A 14080-nucleotide genomic window follows, 5' to 3' on the forward strand; every position below is an offset into this window, starting at 1 on the left:
AATCTGGGGAAATAAACGTACTTTTGTTTTTCCCATGTTTAATAATACTTTGCACAAATGAAGATGCTAAAGCAACTTAGAGATACGTATTTTTGAATCAGAGCCACATGATAAAGCATTCAAACATAATGCAAATAATTGCAAACTGACGTATCCAGCAGTTTTTTAAAAAAATGTATAAATAATTTAGCTTTACACATGGGCAATCCTTGCTAAAAATTGCAAATCAGAACTCTTCTGTTTGAGTGTATTTTATTTTGTTAATGCATTCACTAATATGAAAGGCATCTAATTGTATAATGTATTATTAGTCATTTTCTTTAGCATCCTATTAACTTTAAATAATTCTAATATTTAACATTTTATAACATGCACAACAAAGTTCTTCTATCTCCAGCAGAGGAAAAAACATGCATTAATAATAAATTTTTCATAACTCTTTCTCCTGTGTATGTTGTGATACACATTTGAGCAGAAACATTGAAAACCGAAGCGTAAAAAAACAAAGCATGTTAGATGGCATTTAAAAAATATACATCGTAATATACTGTGGTCCTGTAAATACAAGAGCTAGAGAATAAGTCAGTACAATTAACTTCTTTTAGAATTGAGCCACATATAAAGTGTGATAGGATATAACTAAGTGCATCTGCTAAATGTCTTTTCAGTGGTAGCTGAACAGGAGTGTATAAAATGGTGATTAATGCCTGCTAATGGAAGTGGCCTCCACCACAAGTTGTGAGCACTGTGGCCGTTGCCGACTATAACCACGCACAGGGGCACCGAATATCTCTAGCAAACCCCCAAGTTTTCCTGGGCTAGAAGTAAGTTGACAGGTCGTATTAGGAATTTTCTCCTTGTGGTGCTTTTTTTTTTTCTTTTTAGTAGGTCAGATCTCGCTCCCGTGTATGTGGAAGTATTATGGGAATGAGCAATGTCGAAGCTGCTTAACAAACGCACACTTTCCCCACACCAATCTGTTTTCTGGGGACAGCCAGGCTAGTGCTCTACAGCATCCTCTCGGCTGGGTGCTATTAATGTTAATAAAATGCACTTAGCACTTAACATCTCAAGATCTCAAAAGAGCTTGCAAAGCAGCATCATTATCTTTACATTACGGGCACGGAAAATGAAGGATAGGGAGAGTAAAAGATTTGCCCAAGTTTCCATGGTAAATCAGTGACAGCGCCAGGAGCAGAGCCAAAATCTGTTGATTTATAGTCTGTCTCCTATGTAGTGCGCCGTGCCATTTCACCAAACTCCAGTTGCCAAGTCTCTACCGCATACAGAGACTAAAGATAAGGCTGCAATCGCCCTCTGAAACGTGGATTTTGGGCTCAGAATAATGCAAAGCCAAATTAGACCTTCAAATGCGGGTCTCCCCTGTGATGCATCTCCAAGCGCAGGGCCACCTGCGCAATGGACGGCAGTGCAAGGATCCATGAATAAGCTGCTTTAAATTCCTCTGTGCTGGGCTGCAGAGTAAAGGGACCCAGTCCTTGAGGAGCCACAAGTACACTTTACATGTGAATGAGGTCCTGCTTTTCATTCCTGTGGTCGTAGGGATGCATCGCCACGCGTTGTGTTTCGCATGACTAAGCCTCGTGGAGCGATGTGTTTGCACCGAGTATTTTCTAGTCGCTTTTGAAAGTGACTACATCGAGATAATATATGAGCAGGTATGTTGAAGGGCTTGTGCTAACATCCCTGTGAGTTACCAAAATATTACTAGCTCTATTTGGTAAGTAGGAGAAGAAGGAGCTGAGAAACATGCCTAAGGAAGTTTTGTGATGCTTCAGGACTACAACCCACATCTCCTTGTTTCAAATCCGTTGCCCTAGCCCCAGGGTCATCCTCTTTTCAGCTTCCTTAGGAGGCACAGTACCGACCAAAAGTTACAAAGAACTGGCTGTTTTCCTGCCACCGTGGATCACAGGACCAAGCAGAGAGCCAAGGCATGGTTGTGGTCCATGTGCTCAGCCCTTGCAGGCGGGCATCCTTCCCTGCGGGAGGGAAACACCTTCCCATGCCCCCGGCAGTCTTGTGCCTCTGTTTCCCAGTACAACTGATAACAGTTACTGTGATGTTGGTGATTAATTTCTTCAGTGTGTTTGCATGTGCATGCCTGTATTTCACGAGATTGCCTTTGAGGAGCGAAGGTACGTAGCAAAGAGGGCGACAGGGAATTACTTGTTTTAGACTAAGGGAAAAACGCAGTGCTTCCCAGCCCTCCGCCTCTCTGGGATTCCTGCAGGGCCATGTCCTGCCTGCTGAGCAGCTCTGACTCAACTGGAGTCCTCCAGTTTTCAGATTAAACATAATCCAAGGCACTGAGTTACCTACAAGGGCTTATTTCCCCTCTGCCGAGCCTCCGTGCATGCCTGTACCGGTCAGACCGGCAGCACTTATCCTTAGCATTCGTTCTTCCCGCTGGCCAGCCAGTTTTATCCACCTCTGGTCCCGTCTCAGCCAAGTCTGAATTTACTGAAATGATTCCTGCGGTTCACCAACTCCAGTTCTCTGCAAAGGTGCTGCAATTCGGGCATCTGCTTACTTTCTTCCCACTGCTGGACTAAGCATTTGGGGTTCTACCAGCAGAAGGTAGGGCCACGTAATGCCGTGATTTAATATAAATACAAGCCGATGGCTGTCTGTTCTCTAACAGACTTTCTGGCTGCGGTCTTGGTGACTAGGTGTGTGTGTCTGAACTCAGTTTGGCTATTCACAGCTCCACACATTTGTGCATGTATCTGCATACAGCTCGCTGAGTCTTTTTTTTTTTTTTTTCCCACCCTGCATCTAAATAGGCCCTAAAAATCTGAGTTATTCTTTCTCCCATCCTGGTAAGGGGTATCAGAGAGCTTTGAAAGACTTTAGGTTTGTAATGAAGCTTGCACTGCTGTATAATTTTGTGTATCTGTGCTGTTGAAAACTAAGAATTTAGGTCAGGCTTTGTATAAATAAAGCTAATATAAGGTGGGCAACTTTATTTTACATCCCTATGCATTTAAAAGTCCCAGCTGGAAAAGAAAGCAAGATAGTAAGAAACACAAACATGTGTTGGATTATTTCTTGTTAAGCAAATCTAGTACTGTGAAAGATTGACAGCACGGGAAACTGGAGTCCTCCATTTATCCATACTTCATTTCTATCCATTTATCCACACTTCATTTCTAATATCTGGCTTCAACAGCAGATTGTAACCATAGAAAGGCTATAGACTCTGGGTGAAATGGCACTCCCTTTTGGATCCAGTTTTAGAAAAGAAAACAATTATTCACAGAATGCATGTCTTTATTCTTTATTGCACATTTCAAAGTCTCCATGAATACTCATTTGCATGTGACAGCTAATGCTGCATCTTGTATTGGCCAGTAAGAGGCATGATTGCACTAAATTGGAAGCAGCAGGCACAGGTTTTCTTTTAAGAATGGGGGTGGGGGTAGCCATCCTCTCGTACTGCTCTCAAGTCTTCAGTCAACGCGATTTTAGAACAGTTGCAAGACTAGTTACTGGGATAATAAATCCCAAATTAACTGAATATGCAGATTTCACTTCCATTAGGTTACACTCTTTAAATTGACGTACCCTTCACTTTATCTTTTGTTAACAACCCCAACTTTTAAAGCAATCGAGAAGTGGAGAATTGAAAATACTAAACTTGTACTTCAGGATTGAAAAATGAGGACAGTAACATTCCCCAAATTGATATTATTTCTTTTTCTCCCTCTTTCTTTTTTGATAAACCTAAATAAATACATTTGCTCACCCTGCATAATTTTTCCAAATGATCTTGTTATCCGAATGACACACAGGATAGCAGGATCCCGGCAATGCAGAAAGGCTGTTGCCGGCAATGCTTACAATAAAATCTGTGTACACAGCAGCAACAGAATATATTTGTTTGGTAACACAGTCCTATTCCCTTTTGAAATGCATGCAGTTTCCACTCAGAAGCACTGGAAGATATCAAGATAAATACTTCTATGGTTTCTATGTAATCCCTTTGAAAATTATCTGGAATATAATGGGGACAAAAGCAGCTCCTTGAAAACAACCTGAAACTCACTCTTTTCTTAAATGTAATCTCCCAGCAAAATAAGAGATCGTAGGAACTAGCTGTTCATAAAAGTGGAGAGATTAAGAAAACCACCTTGAAAAGCTTTACTGTAGAAAACAGCGTATCATGATCATTCACTTCCAAAAGTTAAAATTGAAAGCTGTTTCTTTTTCTCTCCTGTTTCCCGACAGCTACAAGACTTTCACACTTTTCGTTACAAAGCCCTAAACTGCCATATGAGTTGCAGCTAAAACATCAGAAAGTTTTTCATGCATGCAGTTTAACGACGAGATTACCTGCAGTACGGGGTTTTTTCCAGCAAGAAAACTATGTAAAACCATTGCATTCCAGTAACAGACAGGACTTACTTTGTAAGATGGATTTCAAAAGATCTGGAGGCTGCTGTTCCTTATAAAACTATGCCAAAGACTATTTAAGTGGCCAGTAATATAAACATTATGCTACTAACACTGAACAGTTTATCACATAAATATAATTGTCTTCTTTTAGAAGAATAATAAAAGCCGAATCCATATGTTACACATTATTTAAAATTGTTTTCTGCAAGATGTATTAATCCCAGCGAAGAAGCAATTCTTCTACGATAGGAGTATAACAGCAGTTTTATTTTATTACATTGTCATTGTTTAATTTGTTTGTTCCCGGTAGTAGTTTCACAGATTTTTATGAACTGTTACTTTTATGGAAAGTCAAGTTACAAATGATGGACGCTGTTTGCTTTCAGGAAAAGAAAGGTCATGAAGGTAGATAATGTATTTATTTATTTACTTACTGTACTCAACTTTTAAAAAAATCCCTCAATTCTTAGCAGAAGCTGAAATAACTTGTGGTTTTTAGACCCAGGAGGCACATATTTTGATATTGCTCTTCAGCAACACTGCTAGCTCTGCAGTCTATTCAAATTTGGGAGTAGAATTTAAAGCTCGGATAAACAGTGTTCGGTAGCAATGGCTGTGCAGAGCTTACAGTTTATCTTTACAGAAATGTGATCTTGCAGCTAAATGTCATTTTGTGTATTTGTTTTTATGAATTTGAGCTGAATGCTATAGCAATAACTTATTTGCTAGAATACTCACAGTTCTACTTTGGACTAAGTTATTTTCCATTGATTAAAAAATACCTTTTTTTTGAGGGGGGGTAACATAAGGCTCATTTTTTTAATGCTTTTGTTCTAGAGTTTAAAATTATGAACTGTCATGTGCTAACCTGAACTCTAGATTATTCGTAGTGTAAGTTAACGACAAGATGAGACTTTAAATAACTTTGAGACAAAAAGCAGCTCTCAAAAATCGACTCTTTAAATGCAACGTGGAAAAAGGGCTTAAGCTGCTGAAATATTTTGGGCTTGTTCACATCTGTAAATGAGGCTGAAATATCTGGCCTATTTAAACATGAAGAAATCTAAAAATATTTTCAGTTTAAGAAATTAGTTATAGCAGCCCCACTAATAAAACAGTCTTTGTAAGGCATCTAAAAAGTTAATGTAAGAGAGAAAGTACATAATGCCAAGTATATGAAGTTTTAAAATTATAATACAAATCCAAATCAAAGTACAAGAAAAATAAAAAAATATGTTAATATTCCTTTTCGTTCCGTAGTTAACTTATTGTCATCAAGTATGCAAAATACAAGAGAGGCTTTCTGAACTCCGATACGTAACGATTGCTTGTAAGAGCTGAAAGAAATTTCTCTGTGCTAGGAAATGCACATTGTCTGCCTTCTTTTAACCAGAGTCTTCATCAGCTGGAATACCACCAAGTTTCTTATTTGCTGTCCGTATCCCAATAGGAAGTACATTGCCACTGCTTGTTGGAATCATGATCAGATCCTACAAACAGTTATTCTCCGACTATTTTTTTTTAATGGGTTGTGGTTTGAACGTTGCTTTGACTGAAGTTAGTCACCAGCAAAGCCAAATCTCATGTTTGCGCTGTGCTGTACTGCTTTTAGTCTCTCCAGTTTTAATTAAGATATCTTTTACCTAAGGAAAAAAAACAAACAAACAAGAAAACAAAACACCAGATCACAGTTTTTCCTTTGTCCTTTTAATCCTGGCATATGCTCGTCAAGCTGGATGGTGTGATATGCATTAATACATATATATTTGTATAGACAAACAACTCTGTGTTTAAATAGCTGCTAACTCCGGATATCTGGGGCTCAACGTTGGCTCTCTCCGTGGGCTCTTGTGTCAGCTCATCTCTTTGTGCCTCTGTTTCTCACTGCACCTTTTGTCTGCCTTAATTGCTTAGATTATAAACTTTTTCTCACTCTCACTATGTGCTTTTATAACGCCTGACACAATAGGGCATGGATCTTATTAGGGCGTCTTGTCACTACTGTGGTTATAGTAATCCAGATGGTGATACTACCGCTATTAATAATAATAATAAAGTGTTAAACTACTACCACTCTTATAATGATAAAAAGTATTAAGCTACCACCACCATTAAAAACAATAATAATCATCATTGCGTTATTTTTCCTAAGAAGAGTGTTCATAGCCCTGGCTGTGAAGTTGCCTTACTCCAAACTCTATAGAAAGTCAGTAAAAGTTTTACTCAGTGAAGTTTTAAGGATGTATTTATTTATTTAGATTTTAATATTAAAATATCACATTTATGTGCTGCAGTTTTAGAACTAACAAGATGAGTTTCAACGTGGCCATGAAAAAACTCTAACTCATTGTTTCACATTATCATATATATTGGCCTAGACATATATGTGTGAGGTTTCTTGTTTGTTTTGGTTTTTTGCTGTCAAGGAAATTACAGCAACACATTTTTATTTCCTTTGTCTGCGTGACAGAGCGGGATACGCTCAGGTCAAATCTTGAACTCCATTTTGTATTATAAATACATTTTAGATTAGGGCATACTTTTTGCATATGTAAGCAAGATTATTAGGAGGTATTCCAGTTGCTCTTCAGCCTGAGAATAGTTGTTGACACTTCATTAAAGAATATCTGGGATATTTTTAACCTAGATCAGTTCAGTGACCCAGTTTACAACGCGGCCTCGGTTGTGTAGGTGCAATTCAGGGGCCAATGAAGCTCAGCCCAGCAAGCCGAAATGGGCGGGTAGGGCCTGGCAGGAGCGTTTTGAACAGGCATTGAGCACCGAAGGCAGCATCTTGTCAAATGCTGTGCTGAAACCATCCAAACAACTGCCCCAGACTGTTAAATGTAATTGTCTCCCGATTAACCGTCCCGTTCCTGAGGAACAATAGAGCCTACGTGGGAACCGGGAGGGCGACCAGCCAACGTGAAGGTGGAGCACAGGCAGAAAATAACACGGGCCGGGTCTGGAAAGGGTGTTGCTGGAGGGACGTGCCACCACTAGATGCAGGAAAATCATCTCGGGGGAGAGGAAGCGGGAAGGCCGATCGGGTGCCCCACGGAGCCAGGGAGGAAGAGGAGCTGAGCAGGGCATGGTGAACCCAGGAGGTTTTGCAAATAATCCCAGCTCTGGTGCTTCTGAAGAGTAAAACAGTTAGGAAATTCCTGTGCTAAGCTCTTATTTCGGTCCCATCGGCCAGGTCTCGCCGGGGAAGCCATCACGGAGCCAGGGCTCGCGTCTGGGAGCACCCCGGGAGAGGCAGGGCTGGGGGAGAGCCTCCGGGGCAGCAGGACCCAAAGCCCAAGAGGAATGGTGGGACAGGATGAATGGGCAGGGGAGGGCATTGCAGAGATCTCGATTTGGAAAATGAATAAACTTGGCCCAAATTGACTTCATCCTCCTGACAGTTGGGTGCTAGAGCAGAAGAAGATAGATCCAAAAGTACCCCTCGGTAAAAAGGAGTGTGTTATATTTGAAACCTCTTCTGCCTCTGCTTGATCTACTGGTACGCTTTGCTTAGGAGGAAAAAAATGTGTTGCACATGCATACTGCTGATTTATTCTGAGAGGGCTAGAGGTCAAATTTTATTCAAGTCAGATACCAAAACATTGGATATCTCTCTCAATTTTGTGGACTCTCAGTAACTTTCAAAACTGGACTTAATATTTCCCAAGAACAGAGTTTCTCAGGATATTCTCTGTACCTTCTTAGCCTGGCAGGAGATACCGTGAGAACTATCGTTCTTGTATTAATTTGGCATTTTTGCTTGAAAGCAGATTCTGTGAGTGGGAGAGAGAAGGTGGAATTTAGATATTTCAGAATTATTTGGCTCTGCATCTATTTATTCCACAAATAGATAATATTTCAGTGAAATCATAGAGTTTTTACTTTTTTGAAACTCTCTTGCCTGTCTTTACCAAATTCTAGTTAAAAATAACCCACTGGCTTTAAAACAGATGTGATCCTGCATGCCACCTTAAAACTTCTGAGCTTCTCAAACCATGTTAAGGTCCTTGTGCAGACAGAAGGCACTAGATGTCACCAAAGGTGTCCAGCATCTGGCAAGACCAAGGTCATTGTGGCAAGAGACTAAACTCACCGTGATGGTGATGGAGTCCTTCCTCTCCCAAACTGCCGTATCCATGAAGGGAAGGAGTTGGGGTCGAGAGACGAGAGGGTGTGAGGAAGGACTGCCCCATATGCATCTCACAGCTCTCACACACTTATCACAACTTCTGTCACGTGTGTCCTTACCCCTGTACTAGAATTAAGTGAGCACTTTGCAGTCTACCATATTCTGTGGGTTTAGACACAATATGGAACCCATCCCCAAAGACAGGATCCCCGATAAAATTGCAAGAAGCATTTAAAATAAAGGAGAAACATCAGCAGTGATAGAAATGTGGGGATTTGGTTTTTTGTTTGGTTTGGGTATTTTTTTAAATAGCTTCATAAATATCTATTCCCAAGGAAAATAATTCCCAAAGGCAAAACTGTAAGGAAGCTGATTCATTTGTCATGGTGTCAAGTCTGTTCCTGAACTGAAGGATTTCTCATGTACTTAGCAAGTGAGAGAAGTCTGATTAAGGCTAAGAATCTCTTGTTTAATTAAGCTTCTCTATACCTCTTGAGAGCAAGCACTGTCTTCATTTTACATATAGGTAAACTACACCATAGAGAGGTAAGAGGCAATTCCTTTTCCCTGAGCAGAGCACGCAAGCTAAGGACAAGGCATGTCAGCAGGTTCTGGAGGAAATCCTCCCCTTCTTCAGCTTTGTGGCACCAATACCTTCTAATGCACACGCACATAAAATACCTGCAAATGTTACATTCAACTTCCAATTCTGGGTGCGTGGTCACTGTGCGTGGTCATGTCTGGGACAGGACAATGCACTCACAGGCAGGGGATTTGCATCCCACTTGTATGTGTTGGGTAACTTTCTCCAGGCTGTTTCCAGAGCTCACCTCAGTCTGCTTTGGAGACGATCACGAATGAGCAGTTGGCACCGCACAGACTGTAGGCAAGGGAACAGGGAGAAAATCCCCAAATCACCTTTTTTCTCCCCAGGAGAAACCTTAATTTCTCCTAGTAGAATTAACAATCCCACCTGCAATTTCTAAGGGCACCTCTGAGGCTCTTGCTCTGTAAAGCTCTGTTGTGATGTAGGTCGTATGTTAACTTGCAGTAGAAAAAGTGCGTGTTCACTACAAAAGTTTTTTTTTTGAAGCTTACCAAGCATATACTACATTTATCCAGAAGAAAAGTAGCCATCCTCAAGCACGCTGCTTCGTAAAGTTGTGAAGTTGTAATGTTACCATTCAGCACGATGTTGTAAAACAACGCTAGGGTGGTATTATCATAGGTTACTGCCGAATATATGGTAATGAGTGTGACCTCCTCAGGTGCAAGGTCCAACTGAATCCGGTGGAAGCTGCCACGCTGCTACATGCAAGAACAGATTTATAACTCCTTTTTCTCTCATGCTTAGTGTGAATTTAGCTACTAGAAAGAAATACATTTTATTAGAAAACCTGCATAATACTGTATTGAAACTGTGATAAAATTATTGGAAGTATTTGACATTATCATCTTCTTTTCTGTCTTTGATACCAACATTTTCTTGTAGACTTCTTATACAGGCTGCACTAATTATTGTACCATATAATCCTGTGCCATCAAAAAGACTAACACATTAGCTATTTCTCAATCTCTTCATGCTTTCGTTTTCTGTGAATCACATCAGTGACAGCAGTTAAGTAAATCAAAGTTTATAAGACTTGGGGAAAAATTGTCATATACTACACACAAAACCAGCTACTGTATTTCAAAGTTTTGGTTGAAGTAACAATATCAAAGGATTCCTGTCATATGGGAATCTTTTCCTCTCGTTCCTGCACTATATACTATTAAAAGGCTTTAGTAAGCGAAGTGCAGTAAACCCAAAGTCCCCCTTTTACTCCTGGTAAAAAAAAAAAATATAGCAACAGCGACAACCAAAACCAAGGGAATCTTTCCTGTGGGTACACCTGGTGTGTATGTGTGTGAGTGTGTGTGCTTTGCTTTTTCTGCTACCTTTCCAACAACAATGTTGAAAAAACAAAAAGTATTAGAGCAGAAAGGCTCTAATTATTTTAAAGTTCTCTGATCAGCTCCCTGTATTCAGTAAAAGAAAACATTTCAGACCTTTCTTACCAGTTGATTCAAGTAGTTTCTTTTGTTAGTATTTGCCAGGTGACCTTTAAGGAGAAGTGGAGTAAAACTTTGCTGCTGTTTTCTTCCTCTGAAACTTATGCAAAAAAGTAAATCTTTGGCTTTACTCTTTATGGTCAGACATTTTCATTCGGGGGAGCAGAGGATGGGTAATTTAAATTACTTTTGTTTGGTTGTGGGTTTTTTTTCCCCAGAAGAAAATGCTCCTTCACAAATGGCCTTTGCTTTTCTCCTTAGTCAATAAATCACGAGAGGCCCCAACCTAGTAAACCTGCCTTGGACTGATGCTTTATAAGCACTTTAGAGTAGTAATTAATCAACGTGCCGCTCCTCAGCGCAGAACACAAGTAATGGGGAGCGAGGCAGGTAATGTTTTCTGTAACGAGAGGATGGCAGAGCGGTGCCCGCGCTGGAGGATGCTTGCAAAGCCGCCTTGCGCAGCGGCGGGCGTCTTCCCGGGGGTTTTCTCGTCTAGCATAAAGTGCAACACCACCAAAGCCTGGCCTGGTGGCTAGTGCTCCTTCCCGTCCCCGTTTAACTCTCCTCCGCACCGGTGGTCCTCGGCCGTGACGTGGGCTCGCTTTGCTTTACTTTCGCCGCAGCAAAGGCTGGAGCGGTTTGCTCTGCTCCTCAGAAACCTCCCTTCTGCAGGGATGTACACACGTGTCAAAGCTTGCAGAACGCATATATTGTTCTGTTCATGCGCAAATACAAATCACCCCGGCTTGACTGAGGTATTCGTCTTCCTTGGTAGTGGATTTCTACCTGTATGAGGAAAGAGCAGGAATACTTGAAAATAATTGCTCCCCTAAAGTGAGTAAATTTAACCTTTAATTAGGGCTTTTTCCTTTGTTTATTTGATATTTGTGTGTTTATTTTCTTGGTCGTAAACAGACTACTTAAATGGTAAACTGCAGAGGGAAAATGCAAGTATTTATGGAATAATTCACTGGAAATGGAGTGTATGTTTTATGCCAACCACTGGCCTCAGTCAATAGGAATATCACCTCTTGGTATGTCTCCAGTAAAATTGCACCTTTTACCGATATCTGGTTTGATTTAATACTGGAAAAGGAATGCAAAGCTTTTAGGTTTTAGCTATTCTTTGTGGTATATTTTCCTCATGAAACAATACAAAGAAAGTAGTTCTTGACAAGTCACATTTTTCCACACAGTGATCTCTTGTTAGAGACCTGTGAGACTACTGTAATTTCCTTCCCATTACGTTCAATGAATTCCATGCCCGTGAAAGAGAAAATGGATAGTGGAGCCTGAGTTCCTGTGCTACCCACTGCGTAGGTACCGAAAGGAGGATGGAGACTTACCATGGGATTCCTTACATTGCTCTTCTGCTATACATTAGCTTTAATCTTCCGCTGAGCAAAATATAGGCATTTGTAACAAAAATAATGAGAGTTAGCCCTTTGGAGACTCTATGGTATGGGTCAGATTTACCTTTCAGTATCCTGATGTAAAACGCTGAGATCAGAGGAGTTACACCAATGTAAAACAGGTGTGCATCTGCACACACGTATATAGAGACAGACGTGTATTTCCTTTCATTTAACAAACATCTATAATTCAGACCTTGGCCTCTACCAAAACAAACCTTTTATAACTTTAAATTGCTGTTTCTATCGGGTTGTTACTAGAAGTGTCTCATCAACTGTAGATAAAGAAGATCACCAGATAACCAACCTTAATGCCTGCACAAAAATCAACTCATAAGTCTGACCGTGCAAGCATCATGATATCCCAGCACTTCAACTTCACAACAAACTTCCCTTCCGCTTAAAGAGTGTGAGCAACCACAATACACGCATCCATTTCGAGCGAATCACACGCACAGTTTTAGCTTTGACCTAGAATGAATTAACTTCTATTCCCAAAGCTGTATATACAGCGTTAAGCTATCTGGGGTTAATTTGCTGGAAAAAAGGATTAGAAGCAAGTTTGTGTGTCTCTGAGAAATAAAATTTTGTCTCAGTTGTTTATACATAGGCATAGAAAGAAATCAGGAAGCAACAGGGTATGTGGAAGAAGAGGGAAAGGGTTACAGCCTCGAGTTTCCCGAGAAGCACAGCTTGCAGTTCTGCTGCGGAGAAGGTTTCTCCATCTGGCAAGCCTCCTGGGATGCCAGACTGGAGCAACCAGTTTGCAGGAGCTGTACACGGGGACACCTTCCCCGGCCGGCCGTCAGTCACCGCAGCCAGCCCCGTACTGGTGCCAGTACTCTTGCTTCTACCCATCAGCCTCCTACCAGTCTGCTCGGCGGCGTGAACTGGCTGCGCGGAGGCCGTAAAATCTGCTAAAATTATATCCGGCAAGGATGTAATATCGGTCTGCTCCAAGCAGTGTGGGTTAATGGGTGAACAAGCCTGAGAAAAAACACAGGAGAATTAAAGCAACTCCAAGAGCAGCGAAGGGAGTTCCTTGGGCTTCTTCTCATACAGGCGAAATTAGGTTATGGGAAAGAAAGGAATGCACTTTTTGTGTTTTAGCGAAACATTTCTAAACTGTGCGAAATATGGAGGTGGCGGTTACTGTGAATGTATAGTTACAAGCCTTTCCCCACTTCCACCTCATTCCCCAAATAGAGTTTCCAGTGACATTAGCAATGAAGAAATGTGCTGAAAAACAGTTCTGCTTCAAGAAAGGGAATGCTTTAGAAAAGTCAGTTGTCTGTTGAGGAGTTGCATGTTATACCTGGAGACAATATTCTACCACACAGTGTAAAACAGCCCTCCTTTATTCCCGAATTGCAAAGGAGCCTTAACTGTAGCGTTTCTGATAATGCTTCCATAATATATATGTATGTGTATGTGTGTGTGTGTGTGTTCTCTGAGGCATTCGTTTGGCTGGCACATTGGAAAATGGTTAACACAGTGAATGTGGGGTGTCATTTTTGTAGTGGAGAATGTGTGCCAGAAGAATTCAACTGTAACCACTAAATATTTGCTTAAAAATAATTTTAACCATCTGGACTCCTTTTTTCTTATTATTCTTATTCTTCTTTTGAGGTGGGGTGAGAAGGGAGTATTTTAATAGGAATGATTTGTGGTTACAAAATGAATTTGGTTAATTTGGTTACCACCCCCGTTTATATGATGACTACAAATAGTCCCTAACATCTGAAGTTTTAAAGAACCAGCAGATTTTTCTCTCTTGAGCTTCAGAAGCTGGAAACGAACTTACAAAGGACAATAAATTGTTCTTGATGGAATAAATAGTTTGTGGGGTTGCTATTGTTCCTCTTGACAATACACTAACATGTGCTAATGGAGGAAGAATTGAAGCGCTTGCGTAGCTCAGGCTCTTCTGCCAGGCTGAATTTTTCCACTTCGGAGGGGGAGTCGGGCTCCCCGCGCGCGGGGCAGGGACGACGTGGTGCTGGGATTCCCGGGAGCACCTGCCGCCCGCCCCCCGGCCGGAGGGCTTTGGGTGCCGTCC

At 41.0% G+C, this 14080-nt stretch overlaps 1 protein-coding gene across 1 annotated transcript in view; it reads left to right on the forward strand.

Annotated features, from left to right (window-relative positions):
* ARHGAP15 (Rho GTPase activating protein 15) overlaps nucleotides 1-12942 on the forward strand; it is a gene marked incomplete at its 5' end in the record, with an annotated part of 80480 nt that extends 67538 nt beyond the window's left edge. The window contains one exon of the mRNA XM_010292269.1: nucleotides 12632-12942. Coding sequence (XP_010290571.1) covers nucleotides 12632-12942 — 311 coding nt within the window. The remainder of the gene's footprint in view (nucleotides 1-12631) is intronic.
* Between the last annotated feature and the right edge of the window lie 1138 nt (nucleotides 12943-14080).

This window comes from Phaethon lepturus, unplaced genomic scaffold (assembly GCF_000687285.1).
Source record: "Phaethon lepturus isolate BGI_N335 unplaced genomic scaffold, ASM68728v1 scaffold19888, whole genome shotgun sequence".
In the NCBI taxonomy this organism is placed as follows: Eukaryota; Metazoa; Chordata; class Aves; order Phaethontiformes; family Phaethontidae; genus Phaethon; species Phaethon lepturus.